General features: G+C 42.9%; 1 protein-coding gene across 13 annotated transcripts in view; it reads left to right on the top strand.

Moving 5' to 3' along the window:
• PTPRM (protein tyrosine phosphatase receptor type M) overlaps positions 1-23675 on the top strand; it is a 916041-nt gene that overhangs the window by 878931 nt on the left and 13435 nt on the right. For all 13 annotated transcript variants that reach the window (XM_040353983.1, XM_040353984.1, XM_040353987.1 and 10 more), the window contains 2 exons: positions 540-703; positions 22002-22137. In XM_040353983.1, coding sequence (XP_040209917.1) covers positions 540-703; positions 22002-22137 — 300 coding nt within the window. The remainder of the gene's footprint in view (positions 1-539; positions 704-22001; positions 22138-23675) is intronic.

The raw sequence follows: 23675 nt of genomic DNA, 5'->3' as shown, positions 1-23675 counted from the left end.
TCCCTTGAAAGGTATTGTCTAGGGATAATTCACTCTGTTTATCTCTCACATGGTCTAAACCCTTCTTAATAGGTAAGGCTGTGGGCCTGAGATTTATCATGCTCACAACCAAGCATACTTTCCATAAAATCAATATAGCTCCCTTCACAAACACAGGCAGCAAGTGAAGGGGGCTCAGGCTGGTGCCAGCTTCTTGCAATAACAGACCAAGCTGCCGTCAAAAAGTGTCTGATTTCTTGATTTGTTTGTAGAAGCCTGGCAGCATGAAGAGTACTGTAAATTGAGGTTGATTAGGTTATTTAACGTTTTGTTTATGAATGCTATTATTTATCTAGGCCATGCTGCCATAAGCTAATAGTAGTTTTAAAAATGTTTAATGTTTATTTATTTTTTTACTTTTAAAGCAGTGAATCTATAAATATAGTTTGTGTTCCAGTAGAGTTGGCATTTCAAAATTGGTGACTTTTCGAAAGTAAAAAGTTAGTTTTAGTAAGTTATTGAGTGATTATGTTCTATAGAAATCTATTCTGTTCTTTCAGCCTCAAGATGGATACCGCATGGTACAGCAGTTCCAGTTCTTGGGCTGGCCAATGTATAGAGATACTCCAGTGTCTAAAAGGTCTTTTCTAAAGCTTATTCGGCAAGTGGACAAATGGCAAGAAGAATATAATGGAGGAGAAGGTCGAACAGTTGTGCACTGCTTGTAAGTAGCCCAGTTAAATATTTTATAGGTACCATAGCCATCATATTTAGATAAAACCTAAATAAATGTGGTTTGTCCCCTCCACCTCTACATTCATAGGTCAATATAAATGAATATTAAAGTCTAAGTTACCATGGCAACAGGTTTTGGGACAATCTGTTCATCCTGAAATGTAATGTCAAGAAAAGCCAGCACAATAGTCAAAAATAGACAGGAAGAATTCAAACACGTAAAGAGAAATAACATGGCTTTATATACTCACATTTATTTCTCTCTAAAGTTGGTACTTACAAAAGCAACCGTTAAGGTTCACTAATGGATTTACAAAAAAACGAGGCCTTACCGATTTTCCTATGGTTCATTGTGATTGACAATCTTACTGTTGACAAGAGGGTCTTTCTCTGACTTTACCTTTTTAAAGGGAATTTTGGAAATAATTTCTGGCATGTTATCTATTATGAAATGTTGTGTATTAGAAATGTTATGCAGAAAAACAACTTGCTTTTAAAATTCCATGTGCATTTCTTCCTGATTCTACAGTAAGCTAGTGCATTGCTTTTGAAACAAAAAAGAAAAGTGCACAATTCAAAAAAAAATAAAGTCTGAGAGAGTGAAAAAATGTAAAACAAATCTTTAAATATAGGAAGTATAGACATGGCTAAATCGATTGTTGGATGGGCCAGCCCTCCATATGTCTATGCTTTTTGTGTATGATGCACTGCTTTTTATGGTGTGCATTTGGCCACCTCTATACCCTTGAAAAAAATAAAGGTTAGCACCACCCCCTTGTGACATTGCTGATCCAACAAACACCGGTCCATGACATTACAAGGTGGCCCCGTCCTTCCCTATAAAAGAACTGTCAAATGGAGGAGCCTGCAGAAGGCAGAAGGCCTCCATGTCAGCTGGAGTGATTTTGTTGTTCTTCTGTGGGTGCGGTGGGCAGAATGATTAACAATGAATTCACATGGGGGAACACTGTTTCTTTTTTAATAAAGGAATTCTCAAAAACTGTCTGTGTTTTTCTTACTTTTTGACACTTTTTGGGTGAATGGGTAGGGTATGTACCACATATTCATTCACATAGGGGGGGCAGGATCTTACCCCCACAAGCCCCCTTATTAAAGGGGGCTTCCAAATTCCGACCACGATTGTGGGGATAAGACCCTTGTCCCCATTGACGGCATACTTTTCTTTATATTCATCTGTCAGTGGAAAAGCCAGCTGACAGATGATAAGTCATTGGTTGTTAAGGACGCGGGTGGCCGGCTGATTAACAACCAGCTATTCTTCACACAGAATTCTAATCAGTCGATCATTTTTCGACCTATCCGAATTCTAATCGTTCTGAAATGTTGGAATCCATTAGATAACATATAAAGCAAACAAATTTTACCGGATTTCAATGAAATTTGTTACTATATGTTACTATTTCATTTGAAGATTTGGAGAAATCTGAGTCTCAGAATAACCAAAATGTCCTCCAAATTAGTATTCGGACCAAAACAAAAGTGGCTACTACATAGTTTTTGGTAGATTTATAGGAAATTGTACAGTCAGATTGTGATGTGTTGTGATGTGTGTGTGTTGAGCTCAAAACTTGACTAGTGACAGTTTGAGGCCTCGTACACACGACCGTTTTCCTCGACAGAATCCATCAAGAAACTTGGTGTCAGAGCTTTTTTGCCGAGGAAAACGGTCTTGTGTATGTTTTTCGTCGAGAAAACTGTCGTGGCACTCGACGAGAAAAAAAGAGAACAAGTTCTCTTTTCCCTCGTTGGGAGTCTCAATTTCCTTGTCGTGTTTCTCGTCGGGCTGGTTTACGATGAGAAACACGTTGGTGTGTATGCTTAGAAACCCGCGCATGCTCAGAATAAAGTATGAGATGGGAGCGTGCCTTCGGTAAAAGTAGGGTTTGTAACGGAGATAGCACATTCGTCATGCTGTAACAGACTGAAAAGCGCAAATCATCTCTCACCAAACTTTTACTTAACACACAGTAACATGAGATTAGCAAAAGCAGCCCCAAGGGTGGCGCCAGTGGAATCAAACTTCCCCTTTATAGTGCCGTCGTACGTGTTGTACGTCACCGCGTTTGAGAACGACGAGAATTTGTCTTGACAGTGTGTACTCAAAGAAAGCTTGTCAAGATTCTCGACAAGCCTAACAAGGAGCTCGTCGAGGAAAACGATGTTTCATTTACGACGAGTTCCTCTGTCGTGTGTACGAGGCCTGAGCCTGCCATTAATAATGACACATTTTCCATTGCTTCTGCTAGTTACTTATGACTGTAGAAGACATACCTCCCAACTTTTTGAGATGGGAACAGGGGACACCTATTAGCAAAAGTATGTAGGCATAGGACACACTCCCTTAAAGGAGAATAAAAAAAAAAAAGATTTGTTAAATCCACAAGTCCCCTTTTTTTACCACTACTATTCCTTTATATTGGCTTTTGAAATCTACAAATGCAGCAATTTAGAAGTTGTATGAAAGGTTTAGCACTGGGAAAGTGCATTTTACATACAACTATATAGATCAGACCAAAGTAAGGGACAAATGAGGAGGAAAGAGGGTTGCATATTATGTGCTACCTCTTAACTCTAGATCAATGGTTATTAGCTTTGGAAATAAACCTATATACTGTACACATACATGGGATCTTTTAATACACCCATGGCTTATTTGTGTAGAGAATGACAGTCATGTCAAGTCCTGAAATATTTTACAAATTAACTGAATTCTGGAAGCTATGCCCTACAAAAATCATCTATAGCTGATCTCTGTAGCTGTAAGCACCCCAGTGAAGCTCCAGTGCATTCACATGATTCATCAACTCAGGTTCCTCTGTATCAGAAAGCAGCTTCTGTAGGGGAGTGGACGAAGAACCAACCTCAGTGCTCTGGAAGTTCAAGGCCATAGTTGAACCACTTGATCATGTGACCACACCAAAGCAAATTAAGAACTTGGCGCCCGCCCGCCTGCAATGTTTTGTGTGTAAATGTGGCCGCTGTAGGCAAAGTGATGCACCCATATGTAGCTGCCTACTCCCTGGTTTAGGGCGCGCATACGTGCCCTCGGCCCGGCACCTGCTGTATTTGTACACAGTGGGAGCCTGTCAGCAAGTCCCAATGATTCATGGCCAGGGCCTGCTGATTAGCTGTGTGCAAACAACACAGAGCTCTGTACATAGGATGCGACCTGTCAGTTTGAGGAATGAGAAACTGAGAGATTTAGTAGTAAAAGCAGCACACTACACAAATTACACATAGGCACACATTTAACCTCTTGATCATCGTAGTTGTTAACCTCTTCCCAGCCAGTGTCTTTAGTACACTGACAGTATAGTATTATCACTGATCACTGTATTAATGTTACTGATGATGTCAGTGGCAGTTAAGGCCCCATGTACACAGGACGCTGCTAAACGTACGTTCAGAGGCACCGTGTACACAGTCTCGTTTATTGCCATTTTTATGCAGTTGCGTTTAACAGCGTTTCTTTGAAAGCAAATAAATGGGTTCAGACGCAGACGATTTCCAAAAGGCAAAATGCGGCTAAACGCGGTACCCGCGTTTAGCAGCATTTTAGTTTATAAGCGTTTTTAGGTACCCTTGTTTTTTTTACCTGAAAAGACAAAAATATGATGGAAAATGATAAAAAAACATAAAAAAAAATTGGTTTAAAATGTTTTAATTACTTGCGATGATTCATAGACCGTGTCAGACTGGGTGGTAGTTTTTCTAGTAGAAGATCAAATGGGGCAATGGACAAAAAATTTGTCCGGATAGGTATGCAGCTGTACGTACATGTTTGAAAAATATTCTACCGACATTTTCTGCGCAATCAATGGATGGGTCCAATAGCGACGAACTCTGACTCTGGACCTCGCACGCAATTTTCTACATTGTTCTAGCCTCTTTAAGAGCAACGTCAGGAGCATTTCCTCACAAATGCTCATTATGGGAACCATTGCAAAAAAAAGCACAGCAATAGAGGCAAATACAAGTATACAGCTGCTCTCTCTGCTGCTGCTTCTCACTCTGGTCAAAATGGCTGAAATAGTTAAAATAACAATGTTTAATAAACGCTTCTAGATGCAAACGCGGTTAAACGCATGTAAACCCGGCATGCAAACGTGGCAAAACGTGCGTTTCTGAACGCCGGTTTCAAGCCTTAAAAAATTCATTCAGAGGAGTTTGCACCAGTGTCCCGTGAACATGGAGCCTAATTAGTTCCCACCAGTGTCAGTATCAGATTGCCTGCCGCACTATCACAGTCCCATTATAAGTCACAGATCACCGCCATTAATAGTATTAAAAACAATGTTATTCAAGTATATATACCATAGTTTGTAGGCACTATAACTTTCATGCAAACCAATCAAAATAAATGTATTGGTATTTTTTTTTATGAAAAGCATGTAGCAGAATGCCAAAAGAAATCTCTGCGTGAAAAAAATTATATAATTTTTGTTTCGTTACAGCGTTGCATGATTGCACAAATATCATTAAAACGGTGCCAAATAGCAAAAACTGTTCTAATCATGAAGGGGGTAAAATCTTCTGGAGCTCAAGTGGTTAAAAAAGTATTTACATTGTTTTCTAAAGGCTAAGCAGAATAGGTAGAAGGAAGGAGGAGGCAGCATTTTTAGGAATACCTTCAGTTAGCCTTTACTGCCACTTTAAGCAATATATATATATATATATATATATATATATTGTGGGCCAGATTCACAGAGATCGGCGTATCTCTGTGCGGGCGTAGCGCATCTCATATGCGCTACGCTGACGTAACCTAGAGAGGCAAGTACAGTATTCACAAAGCGCGGCGGCGTAGCGTAAATGGGCCGGCGTAAGCCCGCCTAATTCAAAGTAGGCTGGTAGTGGGCGTGTTGTATTGAAATGAATTGTGACCCCATGTAAATTAAGCGCCGAGAGAACGGCGCATGCACGCGCATGCTCAGATTCACGTTGTATTTACGCCCTAAGATACGACGGCTCAATGGCAACGACGTGAACGTAACCTACGCCCAGCCCCATTCACGTACGACTTACGTAAACAACGTAAAAACATACGCTTGTTCCGACGTCCATACTTTGCATTACCTGCGCCTCATAAAGCAGGGGTAACTTTACGCCGGACGTAAGCCTTATGTAAACGGCATAGCTAAATCCGACGGGCGCAAGTACGTTCGTAAATCGGCGTATCTAGGTCATTTGCATATTCGACACGTAAATCTACGGAAGCGCCCCTTGCAGCCAGCGTAAATATGCACCCAAGATACGACGGCGTACGGCAACTTACGTCGGTCGGCTGAAGCCATATTTCAGGCGTATCTAGTGTTAGGAATCAGGCGCATAGATACGACGGCGCATCTGGACACTTACGCTGCGTATCTGTAGATACGCCAGCGTAAGTGTTCTCTGAATCTGGCCCACTACTGTGTGTATGTATATGTGTATATATATATATATATATATATACAGTATATATACACACACACACAATATTTTGGAATCTAGAAAAAGTGTTTTGAAAACCTTTTTAAAGAGTATTTTCATTCAAAGAGCACTTACTGATATTGGGTTCTGGCCCAGATGGCAAGTTCAAACCCATCGTATAGTGACAGGTGCTCCAGGGGCTGTGGCTAATAAGGGGATGTCCATACTTGATGGTCCTGCCCCCTTTTAATCGGATTCTGATCCAAGGTCTTCTGGCTTCTCTATTCCTTGTTTCATACAGTATATCAATTCTCAAGGATGCTAAAGTGGCCTTGCTGCATTGTCCGGTCCAGAGCCTGTTCTCATACCAACAAAAGTTGGTGACCCATTTGTTTATTGCTGCTAAATATGCAATTGCCAGAGCCTAGAGGAAACCCTCTGTTTTGTTTGCTATGGTGAAGAGCATTTTACCTGACCTTATGGTCAATGAAAAAATGTCTAGTATCCTACATTCTACATTGCTACACATGTATATTATACCAATTCCAAATTCCACACAGTTTGGCCACCTTGGTGGTCTTATGCTCTCCCCATAATGTATCCAAACATCCTGGGCCTTTCTTAATTGATTTTATATATGTACCCCAGCCTCCTTCCAAACTCTTCCTCCACCCTCCTTTTTTTTCCTTCTTTCTCTGCTTCTCTATTCTTGTTTTTCTCTCTTCTTTTTGCTACTGATACTGGGCATATGTCTGCCCTCACCCTTACCTCACCACAGCATGCCCCTAAGTCCTTTGCTCACATGCAGCTAGTGCCGCAAGATCATAATTTTTGGCATTTACCCACAAAATTGTTAAACCATAAATGTACTTATCAATATATTTAAAGCAGAGTTCCACCTAAAAATGGAACTTCCGCTTAATCCACTCCTTCCCCCCTTACATGCCACATTTGGCATGTAATTTTTTGGGGGGGATAGTGGGGGGGTCAGGAGGAGTGCGACTTCCTGTCCCACTTCCTCCTTCCGCCGAGGGGCTGGTAAGGCGATTCGCTTAATCGCCTTATTGCAGCCCCTCCCTGTCGGCGAGCGCCTGTCCAATCGGACGGCGCCGCACTGCTCGCGCATGCGCAGTGCCGCTCGCGCATGCGCAGTGGGTGCCCGGCCGTGAAGCCGAAAGCTGTCACTGCCGGATGCCCACACTAGGAATGAAGATGCGAGAGGGGGCGAGGAGCGGAGCCCCGGCCGGCGCGTCGCTGGAACCATGGAGCAGGTAAGTGTCTGTTTATTAAAAGCCAGCAGCTACACTTTTTGTAGCTGCTGACTTTTAATAAACTTAAAAAAAAGGCTGGAACACTCCTTTAATATTTCCCTTTTCACTCTGATCCCCCTGTGTGGGTGGCAAGTTGATCTGCTTATGTAAATCTTTCAAAGCAAACTAGCGCACTAAAACATGGGCTTAGGTGCTTTATATGGACATTTGGCTCATACCATTAGGTTGCTCGGTGGACATTTTGAACTCCCAAAAAATTTAGTTGTGCCTTTGCCCATGCCTTCATGCCGTGTTCTGTGTAACATACCCCCTGCGTGGTTGACCAGTTATGTTGTTTTGCTTACTACAATAAAAACTATTGTACCAGGAAGTGCACTTACCCAACCTCCCTAGCTCCCTTGTTCTAAACTACCAAACACCTTTGACCCTATCCTAAGCTACCTACGACCACGAGAAGAAAAGCTACAGCCTGCTCCATTGTTTACATCCTCTGCTTGAGACCTTCCTCCCCTGTGGCCATACCCGTTCATTGAGCCTGCATAGAGTTTTATGGATCTAAGACTAAAGACTAAATATAAAGTAAGTCCTTGGGAACTTTTGCTGCCAGTGGAAAGGGCGAAAGGGCTTATTAACTTTTTAATGTATTTTTTATTTTTATTTTTGCACATGTTGTGGTATTTTAATACATACTTTTACAATAATTGTTATGTGTTTTCATGCTATTGCGTGTAAAAAAAACAAATGTAAAAACACACTATATAGTATGTTTTATATGCAGTATAGTTAACTGTTACAGGAACATGATTGAGTCCTGATGGTGAAATTCTTCAGGTGGTTTTACACGAGTTAAATGGACTAGAGAGCCTGCCTCCATTCCTTCCACTGTGTTTGACTATCAGCGGGAGGCCTCTTCAGTATCTCCTATTGTTCCATGTAAATCTCATGGATTATAGAAGTGATTTTACATTTGAGACGGCTCCATCAAGTTTGTATCCCTTAAGGTCAGACGTGACCTTTTACTTGCATTGAAAGCTTTGAAACAAGTGGTGAATATGCTTGAAATCTCTTTCATGTAAGTAACTAACCTTCTAGTAAGATTGAAGTATGTTCTGGTTTGTTGAGGATGACTGAAGTAACCTTTAAAAAGAGGCTTTTTAAAGAAGAATGAAATAAAAGTCTGGCACCAGAGACGCAAGATTGGTATTTGACTGTTTTTGTGTCCTAGCATTTAGATTTAAATATCTAGGGCATAAGGTTGCAGCTGAAATTTTAGTACAGCAGTATATCCAATTATCCTAATGCTTGTTATTAAGTAATATTAGCATACCTTGTTATTGGCAAATTTACAAGCAAGTTAAGTGTACATCTATCTAAGGAGGTTTTTTATGTTATGGTTAAAGGGCAACTAATTCGAAAATGACAGGTGCTTTATAAAAAGCTAATAACAACACCCACAAATATCCAGTAGAGCAATTATACAGATTTCAGGACCTGAAAATAATTGAACCCTTTCCTGACCAGATTAAAGCTTAGATGCCCAGACGTTGTTTAGCAGCAATGGCAAATGTCAGTTAACTCCACAATGACTCATTTTGCTGATTGATAGTGGGTCTAAAAACCAAGAATACACACAGTTGCACATTCTTAGTTCTCTGCTGCTAAGATTACAATTCTTACAACATGGGGAATTTTACATGGACCTATAAAGTTGTATTGCGCTTACAAAGAGGTTTTTAACCACTTCATCACTGGACACTTTCCTGTCCAGGCCAATTTTCAGCTTTCAGCACTGTCACACTTTGAATGGCAATTGATCAGTCATGCAACACTGTAGCCAAACTATGGGCCTGATCCACAAAAACCCGGCGGAACGTAATTTTTCCTATTTAAGTTACACCGCCGCAAAATCTCTACCTAAGTGCCCGATCCACAAAGCACTTACCTAGAAATTTTGAGCGGTGTAACTTAAATCCGTCTGGCGCAAGGCGTTCCTAATTTAATGGGGCGAGTCCCATTTAAATTAGGCGCGCTCCCGCACCGGACGTACTGCGCATGCTCCCGACGTCATTTTCCCGACGTGCTTTGCGCGGTTTTACGTTGCGCCGGGTTTTGAGAATCGCGACGGGCGCAAAAAAAAAAACGAGTTGCGGCGGAAAAAAAAAAAAAATGACAGCGACGCGGGGTAGAAGGGTCTACTTTTACAAGGTGTAAACAGTTTAGGCCTTGTAAAAGCAGCCCTAATTTTGCGACAGCAAACTAATACTTACGGAGAAAAAACAAAGCGTAAAAGCTTTGTGTATCTCCGTAAGTGCTAATTTGCATACCCGAAGCAGCATTTCGACAAGAAATGCCCCCCAGCGGCGGCTGCGGTACTGCATCCTAAGATCCGACAGTGTAAGTCCCTTACACATGTCGGATCTTCTGCCTATCTATGTGAAACTGATTCTGTGGATCAGTTCCAAAGATAGAAACAGGGATACGACGGCGTATCAGTAGATACGCCGGCGTATCCCTTTTGAGGCTTAGGCCCTTTATTTTTATAATTTTGTTTACACAACTAAAGCTTTCTTTTGTGCTAAATTTCTGTGGTGAAAATTACCCAAATCGGTGTATATTATTTAGTCTGTAGGAACAAACTATGGTATATACTGTATCTATCAATCCTAAAGTACTGATATCCTATCTCATTTCTTGAGGTCAAAAAATGTCAGGACAGTACAGATATTCCCCAAATGACCTATTTTTGGAAAGTAGACAGTCAAAGGTATTTAGTAAGAGACATGGTGAGTTTTTTGAAGTTATACTTTTTTGTCATAATGTTTTGGAAAATGAAGAAATAAAAATTATTCACTGGTATAAATAATCATAATGTGTAAAAAAAAATCCTGATCACTTCCCCAGAGTAGTAAAGTGTCTCTAGGGTAACACTGTATTTCTATGGTCACAGTATGTTAAAAAATACATTTTATCGGAATAGCGCCCAGATATGTAAACGACACATGCGAGGTATCGGCACGATCGTTATAGCGGGAGCAATAAATCTAGCCCTAGACCTTCTCTGTAACCCAAAACATGCAGAATATTTTAAACATCGCTTATGGAGGTTAAGGGTAAAAGTTTGTCGCCATTCCACGAGAGGGCGCAATTTTGAAGCGTGACATGTTGGGTATCAATTTACTTGGTGTAACATCATCTTTCACAATTTAAAAAAATTAGGCTAACTTTACTGCAGTCTTATTTTTTTATTCAAAATTTTTTATTTTTTCCAAAAAAAGTGCGCTTGTAAGACCACTGCACAAAGAATTGCAATGACCGCCATTTTATTCTCTAGGGTGTTAGAATTTTTTTTATATATAATGTTTGGGGGTTCAAAGTAGTTTTCGAGCAAAAAACTGTTTTAAACCCGTAAACACCAAATCTCAAAACGAGGCTCTGTCCTTAAGTGGTTAATAATAAATATTTAGATGCAAAGTGCAATATAGAACACCCCCCCCCCCCTGCTCCAAACCTAATGAAAATGAAGACCTACAATTACCTGAGAGTCATGCCCAAAAATGGATATTTGATTCTATTTCAGTGAATATAGAATGGAAGCACCACACATAAAATCAACGTGTTTCAGGGGCTAAAGTCTGCATCTTTCATCAGGGCTGAAACATAACATAAAATGGCGCTGTTCTATAATTCAATTAATGAATACATTTGGCATAGTAAAAATTTATATAAATTGTTGATACTATTAAAGTGCATGCGTGCCTGTGTGCAATGGTGGAAAGTGCCCAATGTTGCAATAAATTATTTGTGCAAATAAACAAAGTGCAAATAGTGCAATCAAATATAGACCACTGATGTGATCATATAAAAATCCATGTGACACATAATCACAGAATCTGAATATTCCCACTCCTGCTGAGTGATATAATACGTGCAAGTAAACAAAGTGCAAACAAATGTGCAATCAAATATAGACCACTGTTGTGATCATATACAAGTCCACATGGCAAATAATCACAGAAAAAGCACTGTGGCGATCAAATAATGTCCCTTGTTCTGCTGGTGTTAGTCCAGAGGATCTCCACCATCACTTTGACAGCCAGGCTGTTGTGTTCTGTTCATGAGGATCTCTGTCAGCACTCCTAACACAGAGTGGGTCAAGGTCGTACTCCTAATGCGAAATGTAGGAGAGGGCAGGGGAAGTCCATTGAATTAGTCAGGCCCCGACACTAAGGTACCTGTTCTGCTGTTATGTAAAACAGTATTGTGTGAGCAGACGATAATGTGTGCTGGCTTAAAGTGATATTAAAGGCAAAACTTTTTAATAAAAAAATGTCATACTTACGTGCTCTGTGCAGTGGTTTTGCACAGAGCAGCCCAAACCCTACTATTCTTGGGTCCCCCGTCGGTGCTCCTGGCCCCTCCACCCTGTCGAATGCCCCAAGAGCAAGCAGCTTGCAATGGGGCACCCAAGCAGACGCGCTCCTGAGCTGCTGCCCTTTGTTTCTATTCAGACACAGAGCTGTGGCTCAGTCCTTCCCCCTCTTTCTCCTCATTGGTTCACTGGCTGTGATTGCTGTGATATCAGCTAACGAGGAGGGAGAGTCCCCGGAGAGCCGATGCTCTTGTGCATATTGCTAGATCAAGAGGGAGCTCAGGTAAATATTAGGGAGGGCTGGGGTGGCTGCTGTGCACAGAAGTTTTTTTTTTAATCTTCCTGCATAGAATGGAAGGTAAAAACCTTCAGCCTATAGAACCACTTTGAATATTAGGTCTGTTTTGTACTCCCAGGCAGGCCTTGCCCAGCACTCATACATTTGCCTCATATGTTTTCTGGAGTAGCCACAGTCACCAAAATGATATCCAGTACCTGCAATGATACAAATTTTATGGGATCATAGTTCTAAAAAAAAGGGGGGGGGGGGTTGGCAAAAATCCCATTTGCTCATGTTTGCATGCACACACAGAATGTAGTAACGTCTATTTTTTTTTTTTTTTTTTACGTTTTTCTCAATTCCTCAATTTGGGATTCCACTAACGATAGATTTATTGATGTTACAGTCACATGTTGTGCACAGTGGCTACAGTGAGATGAATATGGAACATCCAATTGGCATTGTTATTTCCTTCTTGCATGTTTCTACTGTTATTGCTAATCTTATAGCTCATAAAAGGTTAAATCTGCGATTTATTCTTTAGGAAAATGGTCACAATAATAAGAAAAACTTCAAAACATACACTGTACAACTTAGTCCAGATCATAACTGAACTGAAATTAGGTCAGCTCTAGCCTAGGAGCCTAGATGCTTCTAATCAAAAAGCCTAAGGCAAAATGGAAGGAAAGTATCAGCTTTAGAGGATTTGAAGATCATTTAGACCTTGTTTTTTTTTTTCCATTGCTGAATGATAAGAAACTCCTTTCTTGCCACTGACATAAGCATTGTTTCCTACCCCATATTTTGTTTTGGGTGGAGTAGGGAACCCTGTCACATTTGTTTGTTTTTAGATTTTTCTCCGTCAGGGAGATCCCTTCACTTTCTGTCCTAGAACTTCAGAGGTAATAAGATATCTCTCCAAACAAATGGGAAATCCCTTAAAAACCGTTGTCACTAAAACAAATTTCCCCATTCGTAAATTTTCCCTCACCCGTGACAGCTCATAAATTTTTCATTAGAAGTGACTTTTTTACAGTGCTATTTTTTTGCAGTAAAAGAAAAATAGTACTGCAAAAAATATATGGATACAACGAAAACACAGAACACTGGACTCAGATACACATGAAATAACCAAAAACGTATTTAAAATATGGGATTTTATTTATAGACATAATAAATGGACTTAGTTCACCTTTAATGGCACTCACGAAAACACATTTTTTTATCCCCGGGCAAGGGACTTTGTTTGGAAACAAAATGGGAACAGCACAAATAAAGAACATCACGGAGCAGGGTAGGATAAAATCTTTACAGGATATAAGGGGTAAAAACGGATGGAATATCAGTGAATGGGAATATCTACAATTAACCACTTGATGCCCAGAGGACATCATATGATGTCCTGGGCTTTGTTGGACTTTGCGGGGCTATATCTGAATGATGCCTGAAGCTACAGGCATCATTCAGATATCGGCATTTTCAGCAGGCGATTCCCTACACCATAGGAACGATCAAAGCGGCTGTTCCGGGCGGCAAAAGGAGACGCCCCCCCTCCCGCCGCCCTCCGGTGCTTCTACCGACTCACCTGTGCGATCGGTGAGTCGGTGACAGGATCCGCCGGCCCCGGATAGTGATCACAGAGATTTCCGGCGGACCAGATGGTCGCCGAAGTCTCTATGATCGTCGGAAGCTGGGCGCGATTTTATGACGTCACGCCCCGGCCTCTGCATTCAAAAAAACGGCTGTGAAGCGGTTATCTTATTGACCCCATGGAGATTTTTAAGTACCGTGTGCAATTTTGAAGCGTGACATGTTAGATATCTATTTACTTTGCGTAACTTCATCTTTTACATTATACAAAAAAATTGGGCTAACTTTACTGTTTTTTTCTATCAGCCCCTTCCCCTTTGCTAATTGCTGGTTTGTCATCAGTTCCTGTATGTGGCCGCACTGGCCACTGATTGGTCCACAGAAGTACAGGTTCAGGACCAGGTTCCAACGGACAGCACACAGAATAGCACTGAGCAGTGGCTCAGAGACAAAAGAGCTGGACCTGCAATGGAGAGATCCTGGGTTCGATTCCACCCAGGACCAACTGGGGAAAGAGACCGTGAAAGGTCTGCGCCCTTACAGTGCCCCCCCCTAGGGGCGGACTCCGGACGCCCAAACTGTCCATTAACTCAGGATGTTCACGCTGAAAGGACCGAATCAACCGAGGGGCATGAATGTTTCTGGAAGGCTCCCATGAACTGTCCTCCGGGGGATAGCCCTTCCATTTAATTAAGTATTGGAGTTGTCTCCCTCTTTTCCTGCAGTTAAGGATAGCTTCCACTTCAAACTCTCTTTCTCCTTCAACCTCTATTGGTGGAGGTGGAGGCTCCGCTCTCCCTTGGAAAGGATCCGGGACCAGGGGTTTAAGAAGTGAGGCATGAAATACGGGGTGAATCCGGTAAGAATCAGGTAAGGCCAGTTCAAAGGCTACAGGATTAATCTTGCGTTTAATCTCGAAAGGACCGATGAATTTCGGGCCCAATTTTTGTGAAGGAACAGGTAATTTTAGATTAGAGGCGGACAGACAGACTTTCTCTCCCACCTCAAAAGTGGGACAGTCCCTTCTACCTTTGTCATAAAATTTCTTAAAGTCCTCCTGAGCCCGCTGCATCACCTCTTGTAAGTTTGAGAAATTCTGTTGAATGGATACTAACCGTTCTTGGACGGCTGGAACAGAAGCTTCGGGAATAGAGTCCGGTAAGAAGGGAGGATGGAAGCCATAATTTGCCCAAAACGGTGTTTGATTTGTGGAGGCATGAATGGAGTTGTTATATGCGAATTCTGCAGATACTAATAGTGAACGCCAGTCATTCTGGGAGACTGAGCAGAAACAACGGAGGTACTGCTCCAAGGTCTGGTTAGTTCTTTCCGTTTGGCCGTTGCTTTGCGGATGATAGGCCGAGGACAGACAAATCTTCACTTCCAGGGACTTACACAGTTCCCTCCAGAACTTGGATGTGAACTGTGTACCCCTATCGGATACGATACTCTTGGGGACTCCGTGAAGTCTAACGACCTCTTTAAAAAAAAAAATTGCCGTATCGGAAGCTGAGGGCGTGCCAACCATGGGCAAAAAATGTGCCATTTTTGACAACCGGTCAACCACGACTAGAATCGTGGTGAACCCTTCAGAGGGTGGTAGGTCAACGATAAAGTCCATTGAGATGTCTGCCCATGGACGTTCCGGAATGGGCAGTGGCTTGAGAAGACCCCAGGCCCTGGTGTTAGGACCCTTGTTGTGTTGGCAACGGACACAGGAGGCCACATAGGTTTTGCAGTCACGCCGCCACTTAGGCCACCAGAAGGATCGAGCAATTAGTTCGGAGGTCTTACGTGTTCCAAAATGGCCTGCCATCTTGAGGTCATGGAAGGTACCCAGGAGTAGCTGTCTTACTTCCCTTGGCACAAAGATCTTATCTCGAGACCACCACAAATCTTCCCGTTTTACAAGTGAAGAGGTTTCCGGATCTGTACATTGGCGAGATGCCAATTTAAGAGAATTGAGGAAGTCTGATTGAGCAATCAGAAAAAAGTTTTGAGGGTTCAGGATAGTGCTGGGTTCTGAAGTATCAGGTGTTTCCGGGAACATTCTTGAAAGAGCATCGGCTTTACCGTTCTTTGAACCGGGTCTATAGGTTATGTGGAAGTTAAACCGCGTGAAAAAGAGGGCCCAGCGAGCCTGCCTGGGTCTTAGACGCTTAGCGGAACGCAAATACTCTAAGTTTTTGTGGTCTGTAAAAATTATGATAGGGTGAATAGCTCCTTCCAGTAAGTACCGCCATTCCTCCAATGCGAATTTGATAGCAAGCAACTCCCTATCCCCAACATCATAGTTCTTTTCCGGCGGAGTAAGTTTCCGGGAGGTGTAAGCAACTGGGTGCAAGAGGGATTTTGGCCCCTGTCTCTGAGATAAAACAGCACCAGTGGCGGACTCTGAAGCGTCAACTTCCAGGATGAATGGGAGTGTTGGATCTGGGTGATGTAAAACGGGTGCCGAAGAGAATACTGACTTAAGCTTAATGAAGGCTTCCTGAGCTTCCCGTGACCAATGGAACCGATTCCCTTGACCTGTAAGCTTGGTGATGGGGGAGACAATGGAGGAGAACCCCACAATGAACCTTCTATAGAAATTGGCGAAGCCAATAAAACGTTGGACACCTTTTCTATCTGTAGGAGCCGGCCATTCCTGAATTGCCTTGACCTTTTGGGGGTCCATGGCAACCCCATCAGTGGATATAAGGAAACCTAGGAATTGTATTAAAGTCTTCTCAAACTCGCATTTCTCTGCTTTGAGATATAATTTGTGTTGTCTGAGTATCATAAGTACTTTTTTAACATGGTTCCGGTGTAATTCTAGCGTAGCTGAAAAGATCAAGATGTCATCTAGGTAGACAACAAGGAAGTCGTCCAGGTACTGACGAAAGATGTCATTGACTAAATGTTGGAAAGTGGCTGGGGCGTTACAAAGCCTGAAAGGCATCACTAAGTATTCGAAATGTCCGAATCTAGATCTGAACGCTGTCTTCCACTCGTCCCCTTCCCTGATCCGGACAAGATTGTAAGCTCCTCTGAGGTCGAGTTTTGAGAAGATGCGGGCCGAGCGGAAACGCTGGAACAGCTCTGGGATGAGTGGTAAGGGATACCGGTTTTTAATGGTGACCTTATTGAGCTCCCTAGTCTATACAAGGTCGGAGTGAGCCATCCTTCTTCTCGACGAAGAAAATCCCAGCCCCAGCGGGAGAAGAGGAGGGGCGAATACATTTTTTCTCTAAATTCTCGTCGATGTAGGCCTTGAGGGCCTTTAATTCAGTTTCTGAAAGGGGAAAAATACGGCCGAAGGGAATCTCAGAGCCTGGCAGGAGATCAATAGGGCAGTCATACGGCCGATGTGGGGGTAAACAATCTGCTTGTTGTTTATCAAAAACGTCTTTGTACCCCAAGTAGGCAGGAGAGACGTGTAGAAGGTTTTGGGGTGGGCTAATGAGGGTGGAGCAAGAATCAGGAGGAGGTAGCAGGCAATGCTGAAGGCAAAAAGAAGACGTGAAACTGATGTCTCTGGTGAGCCAATTGGTACATGGTTGATGGAGCTGAAGCCAAGGGAGTCCCAGGATGATGGGGAACATGGGAGATGGGATGAGGTCCAACCGAAGATGTTCTTGATGGCCAAGATCAGAGATGACGTGCAGGGGAAGTGTTTCATGTGTAACCAATCCAGAACGGGGGAGTGACCCATCCGCTAGGTGGACTTGAAGGTGAGTATCTTTAGTGCGGTGAGGGATGCGCAGCTTTTGGGCCAGGACCAAGTCCAGGAAGCTGCTGCATGCTCCCGAGTCAATGATCGCCGGTAGGCGGGTTGCCCCTTCCGGAAGCTGCAGGGAAAGGAAAAGCACAACGTAAGTCTGTGATAGATGCGAGACATGGTAATTGAGGGTTGGTGCAGGTTTCAACTTACAGGGTCTCACCGGACAGGTGCGCAAAAAGTGGCCGTCCCCACCGCAATAAAGGCAAAGGTTGGCTCGACGCCTGCGTAGTCTTTCTTCCGGAGTGAGGGGCGGACGTACTAAGCCAAGCTGCATAGGCTCTGGATCAGGTAATGAAGAAGTTGGTGAAACCGAAGGAGGTGTGGGCACCGAAGGCAGACGTGACGGAGTCCAGCTGAGACGGTTGGACTGGAAACGTTCAGAACGCCTCTCTCGTAGGCGTCGGTCCAACTGGGTGGCGGACTGGATCAGACCCTCCAGCGTAGCAGGGGTTTCAGAACGTGCCAGTTCATCTTTTAGGGCTTCGGAGAGACCCTGGCGATATTGGTACTTTAGGGCCAACTCGTTCCACCCAGTATCGGCCGACCACTTCCTGAACTCGGCGGTGTAATCCTCCACTGGGTGTCTACCCTGGTTCAGATTATGGAGGGTGGATTCAGCAGTGGATGAACGCAGGGGATCGTCATAGAGCTTGGCCATGTGAATAAAAAACTTGTCAATAGTGTCCAAAGCGGGACTCCTCTGCTCCATTAGACCATGGGCCCAGGCCTGGGGTTAATCCGAGAGGAGGGAGATGACAAATCCCACTTTCACCGCCTCAGAGCAAAAAGTCCTGGGCTGTAAACCAAAATAAAGGGTGCAGGCGTTTTTGAAAGCTCTGAACTTCCTACGGTCACCCGAGAAGCGTTCAGGAGTGGGTACTCGGGGTTCCGGGTTCGTGGTCATAACTGCTGGGGTTAATGCGGCCTGAGGAGCGGGAAGTCCAGTAAGAGGGGCTGCAGGTACAGCAGATGGCCCAGGTGGGATGGCAAGTTGTTGTAGGCAGCCATCCATCTGGAGATAGCCTTCTTGAAGTTTTTGCACAGCGTCCGTCAAGGCGGAGACCTGCTGGCACAAGGTCTCAAAAGGTGAGCGCGCCCGGTCGGTCTCAGACATCTGGCTGGTTTGTACTATCAGGACACGTACTTACCGAGACCGAGATGCTGCGGACGGCTCACCTTTGCGGACTGGCGCTAACCTTCCTCCGAGGGTGGAAACAGAGAGAGGGAAGCACCAGAAGGCACCGGCACCGGAGGGTAGCTGGGTAGTAGCCGAGGTGAAGATCACAAGTGTGGGATCCCGAACCACAGGATACGTTAGAAGCCGGAAGCCAATGCAAAGTCAATCAGGAGCAGGAATAAGGAAGTCCAAGAAGCAAGCCAGGTTCAGGGAATGGAGACAGCAGCAAGTCCGAGATTCAAGCCGGGATCAGGGTTCACAGAGAGAAGCGAGTCCAAAGTCCAGAGCCGGGGTCAGGGGTAAGAGAAGGCAGCAATCCGATAAACGAGCCGAGGTCAGGTATCTAGTCAAGCAATCAGGTAATCCAGGTCAAGAGGTTAGTTCAAGGGATAAAGCACATACAGGAACTGATGACAAACCAGCAATTAGCAAAGGGGAAGGGGCTGGCTTAAATAGGCCGCACTGGCCACTGATTGGTCCACAGAAGTACAGGTTCAGGACCAGGTTCCAACGGACAGCACACAGAATAGCACTGAGCAGTGGCTCAGAGACAAAAGAGCTGGACCTGCAATGGAGAGATCCTGGGTTCGATTCCACCCAGGACCAACTGGGGAAAGAGACCGTGGAAGGTCTGCGCCCTGACACTAACCGATGGCGCCCACACACGATCGGTTTTGACCGATGAAAACGGTCCATCAGACCATTCTCATTGGTTTAACCGATCATGTGTATGTGGAATAAGAGAGGGAGGTGGCAATGCTACAGGCCAGACATGTATCCTATATGTGCTAACAAAGAACATGCTGACAAGTAGAAGGAGAAAAGATTTGACTTTGACGGACAGTTGCTGCTCCTGCTCTGTCTAGAAACAGTTTGACGTTGGGAGGTCAACAGGCTGTGTTGTTAAAGAAACGCAGAGAAAGTGAGATCACCAGCGCAGCACAGTCTGGTAGGACTGTATAAATCTCTGGACTAGATGGAAATGAATGGTTGCATTAGATGGACTTGTGTCTTTTGTCAACCTAACAATGTAACTATGAAATACAAATGCTTTAGCAGGTAGAACAGCAGCCAGTAAATGAATATCAGCTGTGAAACTGGAGTTTATCTTTTTTTTTTTTATAGAGTAGGGAATGGTTAGAGCACTTCAGGTTACTTTTGGTGTCTGTGTTCCCACTGGCAAAATTTCCCTTCACTCCCTTTTTTGAAATGTAAGGAAATAAAAGGAAAGCTCTCAAATTTTCATTGTTATCAACATAGGAAGCACAGTGGCTGAGTAGTTAGCACTTCTGCCTGGCAGCACTAGAGTTGTTGGTTCAAATCCCACCCAGAGCACTACATGCCTAGAGTTTGCATGTTATCCCTGTTCCTTCATGGGTTTCCTCCAGCACTCCAAAGACATGCTGGTAGGTTAATTGTCTAATATGGCCCTAGTATGCATATGTATGAATGTGAGTTAAATACTTAGATTGTAAGTTCTTTGAGGGCAAGGACTGATGCGATTGTACAGTATACATGTATGTGTAAATTGTTGGTGCTATAAATACCTGTAATAAGAAAAACTGTCACCAGAATATTTGCGGATAATGCTCACCTGGACCAATATAAAGGGTGAATCTCCGTAACAAGGACACAGACAGCAATAAAAAATGTTTTGCCTTTACATACTCTTTAAATATATTGTGTTTCTAGTCTTTTTATATAAATTCAAAGCTGAACTCCTGATGCTTCTCCCACGTGTGGCTGCTGCTACATTTGGGAATACTCCCACTTTTATTTAGCCTGTACAAGTTACTGTAAGCACCTAACATCAAGTGCTAAGGCTAAAGCCCCATACACATGACCAAACCTTTGTCCGACTAAAATCACATGGAATTCTGATGGAATTCCATTGGAGTAAAAGAGAACATGTTCTCTATCTAAACCCTGATGGAATTCATCGGAATTTCCAATGGAATTACTCCGATGGGGCATACACATGGTCAGAATTTCCAATGGAAAAAGTCTGTCTGACTTTTTCCATCAGAAATTCCGATCGCGTGTACGGGGCTTAAGGCCACCCATACTAGTAGATTTTTGAGTGAATGTTTATACAAATATTTGTAGGAAGATTCACGCGAAAATTCTCAGTATATTCAATGACTTGGCGGATGCCATTTGAAAGTAATTCAAAACTTCATTTGCTTTTAACATTCCATTTTGAAGTGATTTCCCAAATGAAAACAATGCCCACTGTTAGATATGTGTTAGTTTGAGATTAACAATTAGAAAATCAAATGGAAACATTTCTAACAAAATGTGATTAGTGTATGGCCAAATTTACAGTCCTGGCTGTAGTATAGCTCTGATAGCTGGTTGTTAGTTCTCTAAGGCCTCGTACACACGATCAGTCCATCTGACGAGAATGGTCCGAAGGTCCGTTCTCATCGGTTTACCTGATGAAGCTGACTGATGGTCTGATGTGCCTACACACCATCAGTTAAAAAAACGATCGAGTCCAACACGGTGACGTAAAACACGACGACGTGCAGAGAAAAACGAAGTTCAATGCTTTCAAGCATGCGTCGACTTGATTCTGAGCATGCGCGGGTTTTTAACCGATGCTTTTGCGTACTAACCATCGGTTTTGACCTATCGGTTAGGCGTCCATCAGTTTAATTTTAAAGCAAGTTCTAAATTTTTGGACCGAAGGATAACTGACCGATGTGGCCCATACACGGTCGGTTTGGACCGATGAAACGGACCTTCAGTCCGTTTCCATCGGTTTTGACCGACCGTGTGTATGCGGCCTAACTCGTCCATTCAAAAAACACCTTGTATTATTTTTACAGAACACAAGGTGTTCTGTGATTGGATGGCATCCATCTGCATGTCCTCCTGGAATTTTAAGTCTCATTGCTCAATATTTTCTGCTTACAGAACTGTACAGGCTAAAGAAAAATAAGAGTTTTCTGTAATTTAACAGCAGCCACACATGCTGGAAAAGGCATCAATAGAAGTAGTTTATATTTACACAGCAAATGTAAAAATAAAAATAAATGTTTTTCCCAGAACTCAGCTTTAACAGTATTAGATAGCATTTCCATTACGTAAATGAACTACTCACAAGTTGAATACAGACCATCAACAGAAATATGTCCTGATTGCCCCATTGCTACTTCCTAAGTAGTCTTAGAATCGCAGTCTCTAATGATCACATCCCCTGTAGCTGGTTTCTTTATCACCTCTTGAAGGGTAGAAGCTGTACATAAAAAGTTTGAGTTGCAGACAGTGTATAGAACTCAACCCAATAATTTAGATAATTTGAGTTCTAAGTGAAGCTCATATGATACTTGAGGGATTGTAGTTTCACAGAAACACTCGGCAAACTCAGGCTAAATCACATTTAACTCTTCTTTTCACAGAAATGGAGGTGGTCGCAGTGGAACGTTTTGTGCAATTAGTATTGTTTGTGAAATGCTTCAGCACCAGAGGGCAGTTGACGTATTCCACGCTGTGAAGACACTTAGGAACAATAAACCTAACATGGTGGACCTCTTGGTAAGTTTTTCTCATTTTACTACTGAATACAAATGTTTCATTATCTCAGCTGCAGCAGGCATTCTTGTATGTTGTGGAAATGCTTGACAAAACAAGTAGAATTTTCTTACCACGAGGATAATGGATCCAAATAAAAAGCTCCTGAAGGCTTGTGGAATTTACTCCAAGGTGTGTGATAAAAATGCTGTGTTTCTGTACCTAGAAATAATGGAAACAAATTCTAAATACTTCACAAGAGCAGAGTAAAAACTTTTCATATATTCAATCTAACCACCAATTTTTTTTTTTTTTTTTTTTTTTATTTAAGAAATTTTTACATTGCCCATGCAGGTCAAAGTGACCGTGTCTGTGTAAAGCACTATCCCTGCACTAATTGTTTTCACCTTTCCAGTGACCCCAGCCCCCCCACCCCCTGCTACTGCTTCTATGGCTACTACTGCAAAATGCCAGGTATTTCTGGGCATGGGGGAACATGTGATCACTTCACATGGTGCATGGTGCTCAGACCTGGTGGTCAATCAATAGGCTTGAACACTATCAGGTGATGGAGGAGGTGATTTCACTGCATGTATTTGGCCTTATGAGACCACATGGTAAATAAAGAAAACAAAAGTATTCAGAAATCACTAAACTCTTAAGCCTCGTACACATGATCAGTCCATCCGATTACAACGGTCTGAAGGACTGTTGTCATCGGTTAACCGATGAAGCTGACTGATGGTCCGTCGCGCCCACACACCATCGGTTAAATAACCGATCGTGTCAGAACGCGGTGACGTAAAACACAACGACGTGCTGAAAAAAATGAAGTTCAATGCTTCCAAGCATGTGTCGACTTGATTCTGAGCATGCGTGGATTTTTAACCGATGGTCGTGCCTACTAACGATCGTTTTTGACCTATTGGTTAGGAATCCGTTGGTTAAAAGCAAGTTGGCTTTTTTTTAACCGATGGTTAAATAACCTATGGGGCCCACACACGGTCGGTTTTGACCGATGAAAACGGTCCATCAGACCGGTGTACTCTGGTTAACCTATCGTGTGTACGAGGCCTTACATAGACTTGAGTTTGTTAAAATAACTTTAAAAGTTATTTTAATCTCTCTAAAACTGCAGCTTTCATTCAAATAGACAGACACTTCCTGTTGTAGGGTGGCACTTTGCTCCTGTCTCCCAATTGTTTTCTTGCATTGTTACCCGGTCACATGCTCTACCAGTAGCGACTACTGCCAATGCAAATTGCACACACATAATCCAATGTTGTCACAATCATGAAATGTGCTCTGAGAAACGTCTCGTAGTAGTTGCCCGAGTGCATGCACATAGACAAGTTGCTGCAAGGGGGCTTCAGAAGAAAAAAAAAGTTTTGGTTGGACACACCTTTAAAAGAGCAACTCTGGGCAAAATTAAACATTTAGTCAAATGTGCAAAAAAATAAAACTAGATCTCTTTCAAACTTTTTTTGTCCGTTCTCTGACTGGCAACATACCACTCTATTCTCCCAAAGAAATATAATGGCAGTACAGTGCAGAAACATGAC

This window comes from Rana temporaria, chromosome 5 (assembly GCF_905171775.1).
Source record: "Rana temporaria chromosome 5, aRanTem1.1, whole genome shotgun sequence".
In the NCBI taxonomy this organism is placed as follows: domain Eukaryota; kingdom Metazoa; phylum Chordata; class Amphibia; order Anura; family Ranidae; genus Rana; species Rana temporaria.
The sequence above is the reverse complement of the archived record's forward strand: the minus strand, read 5'-3'. Positions and strand labels throughout refer to the sequence as shown.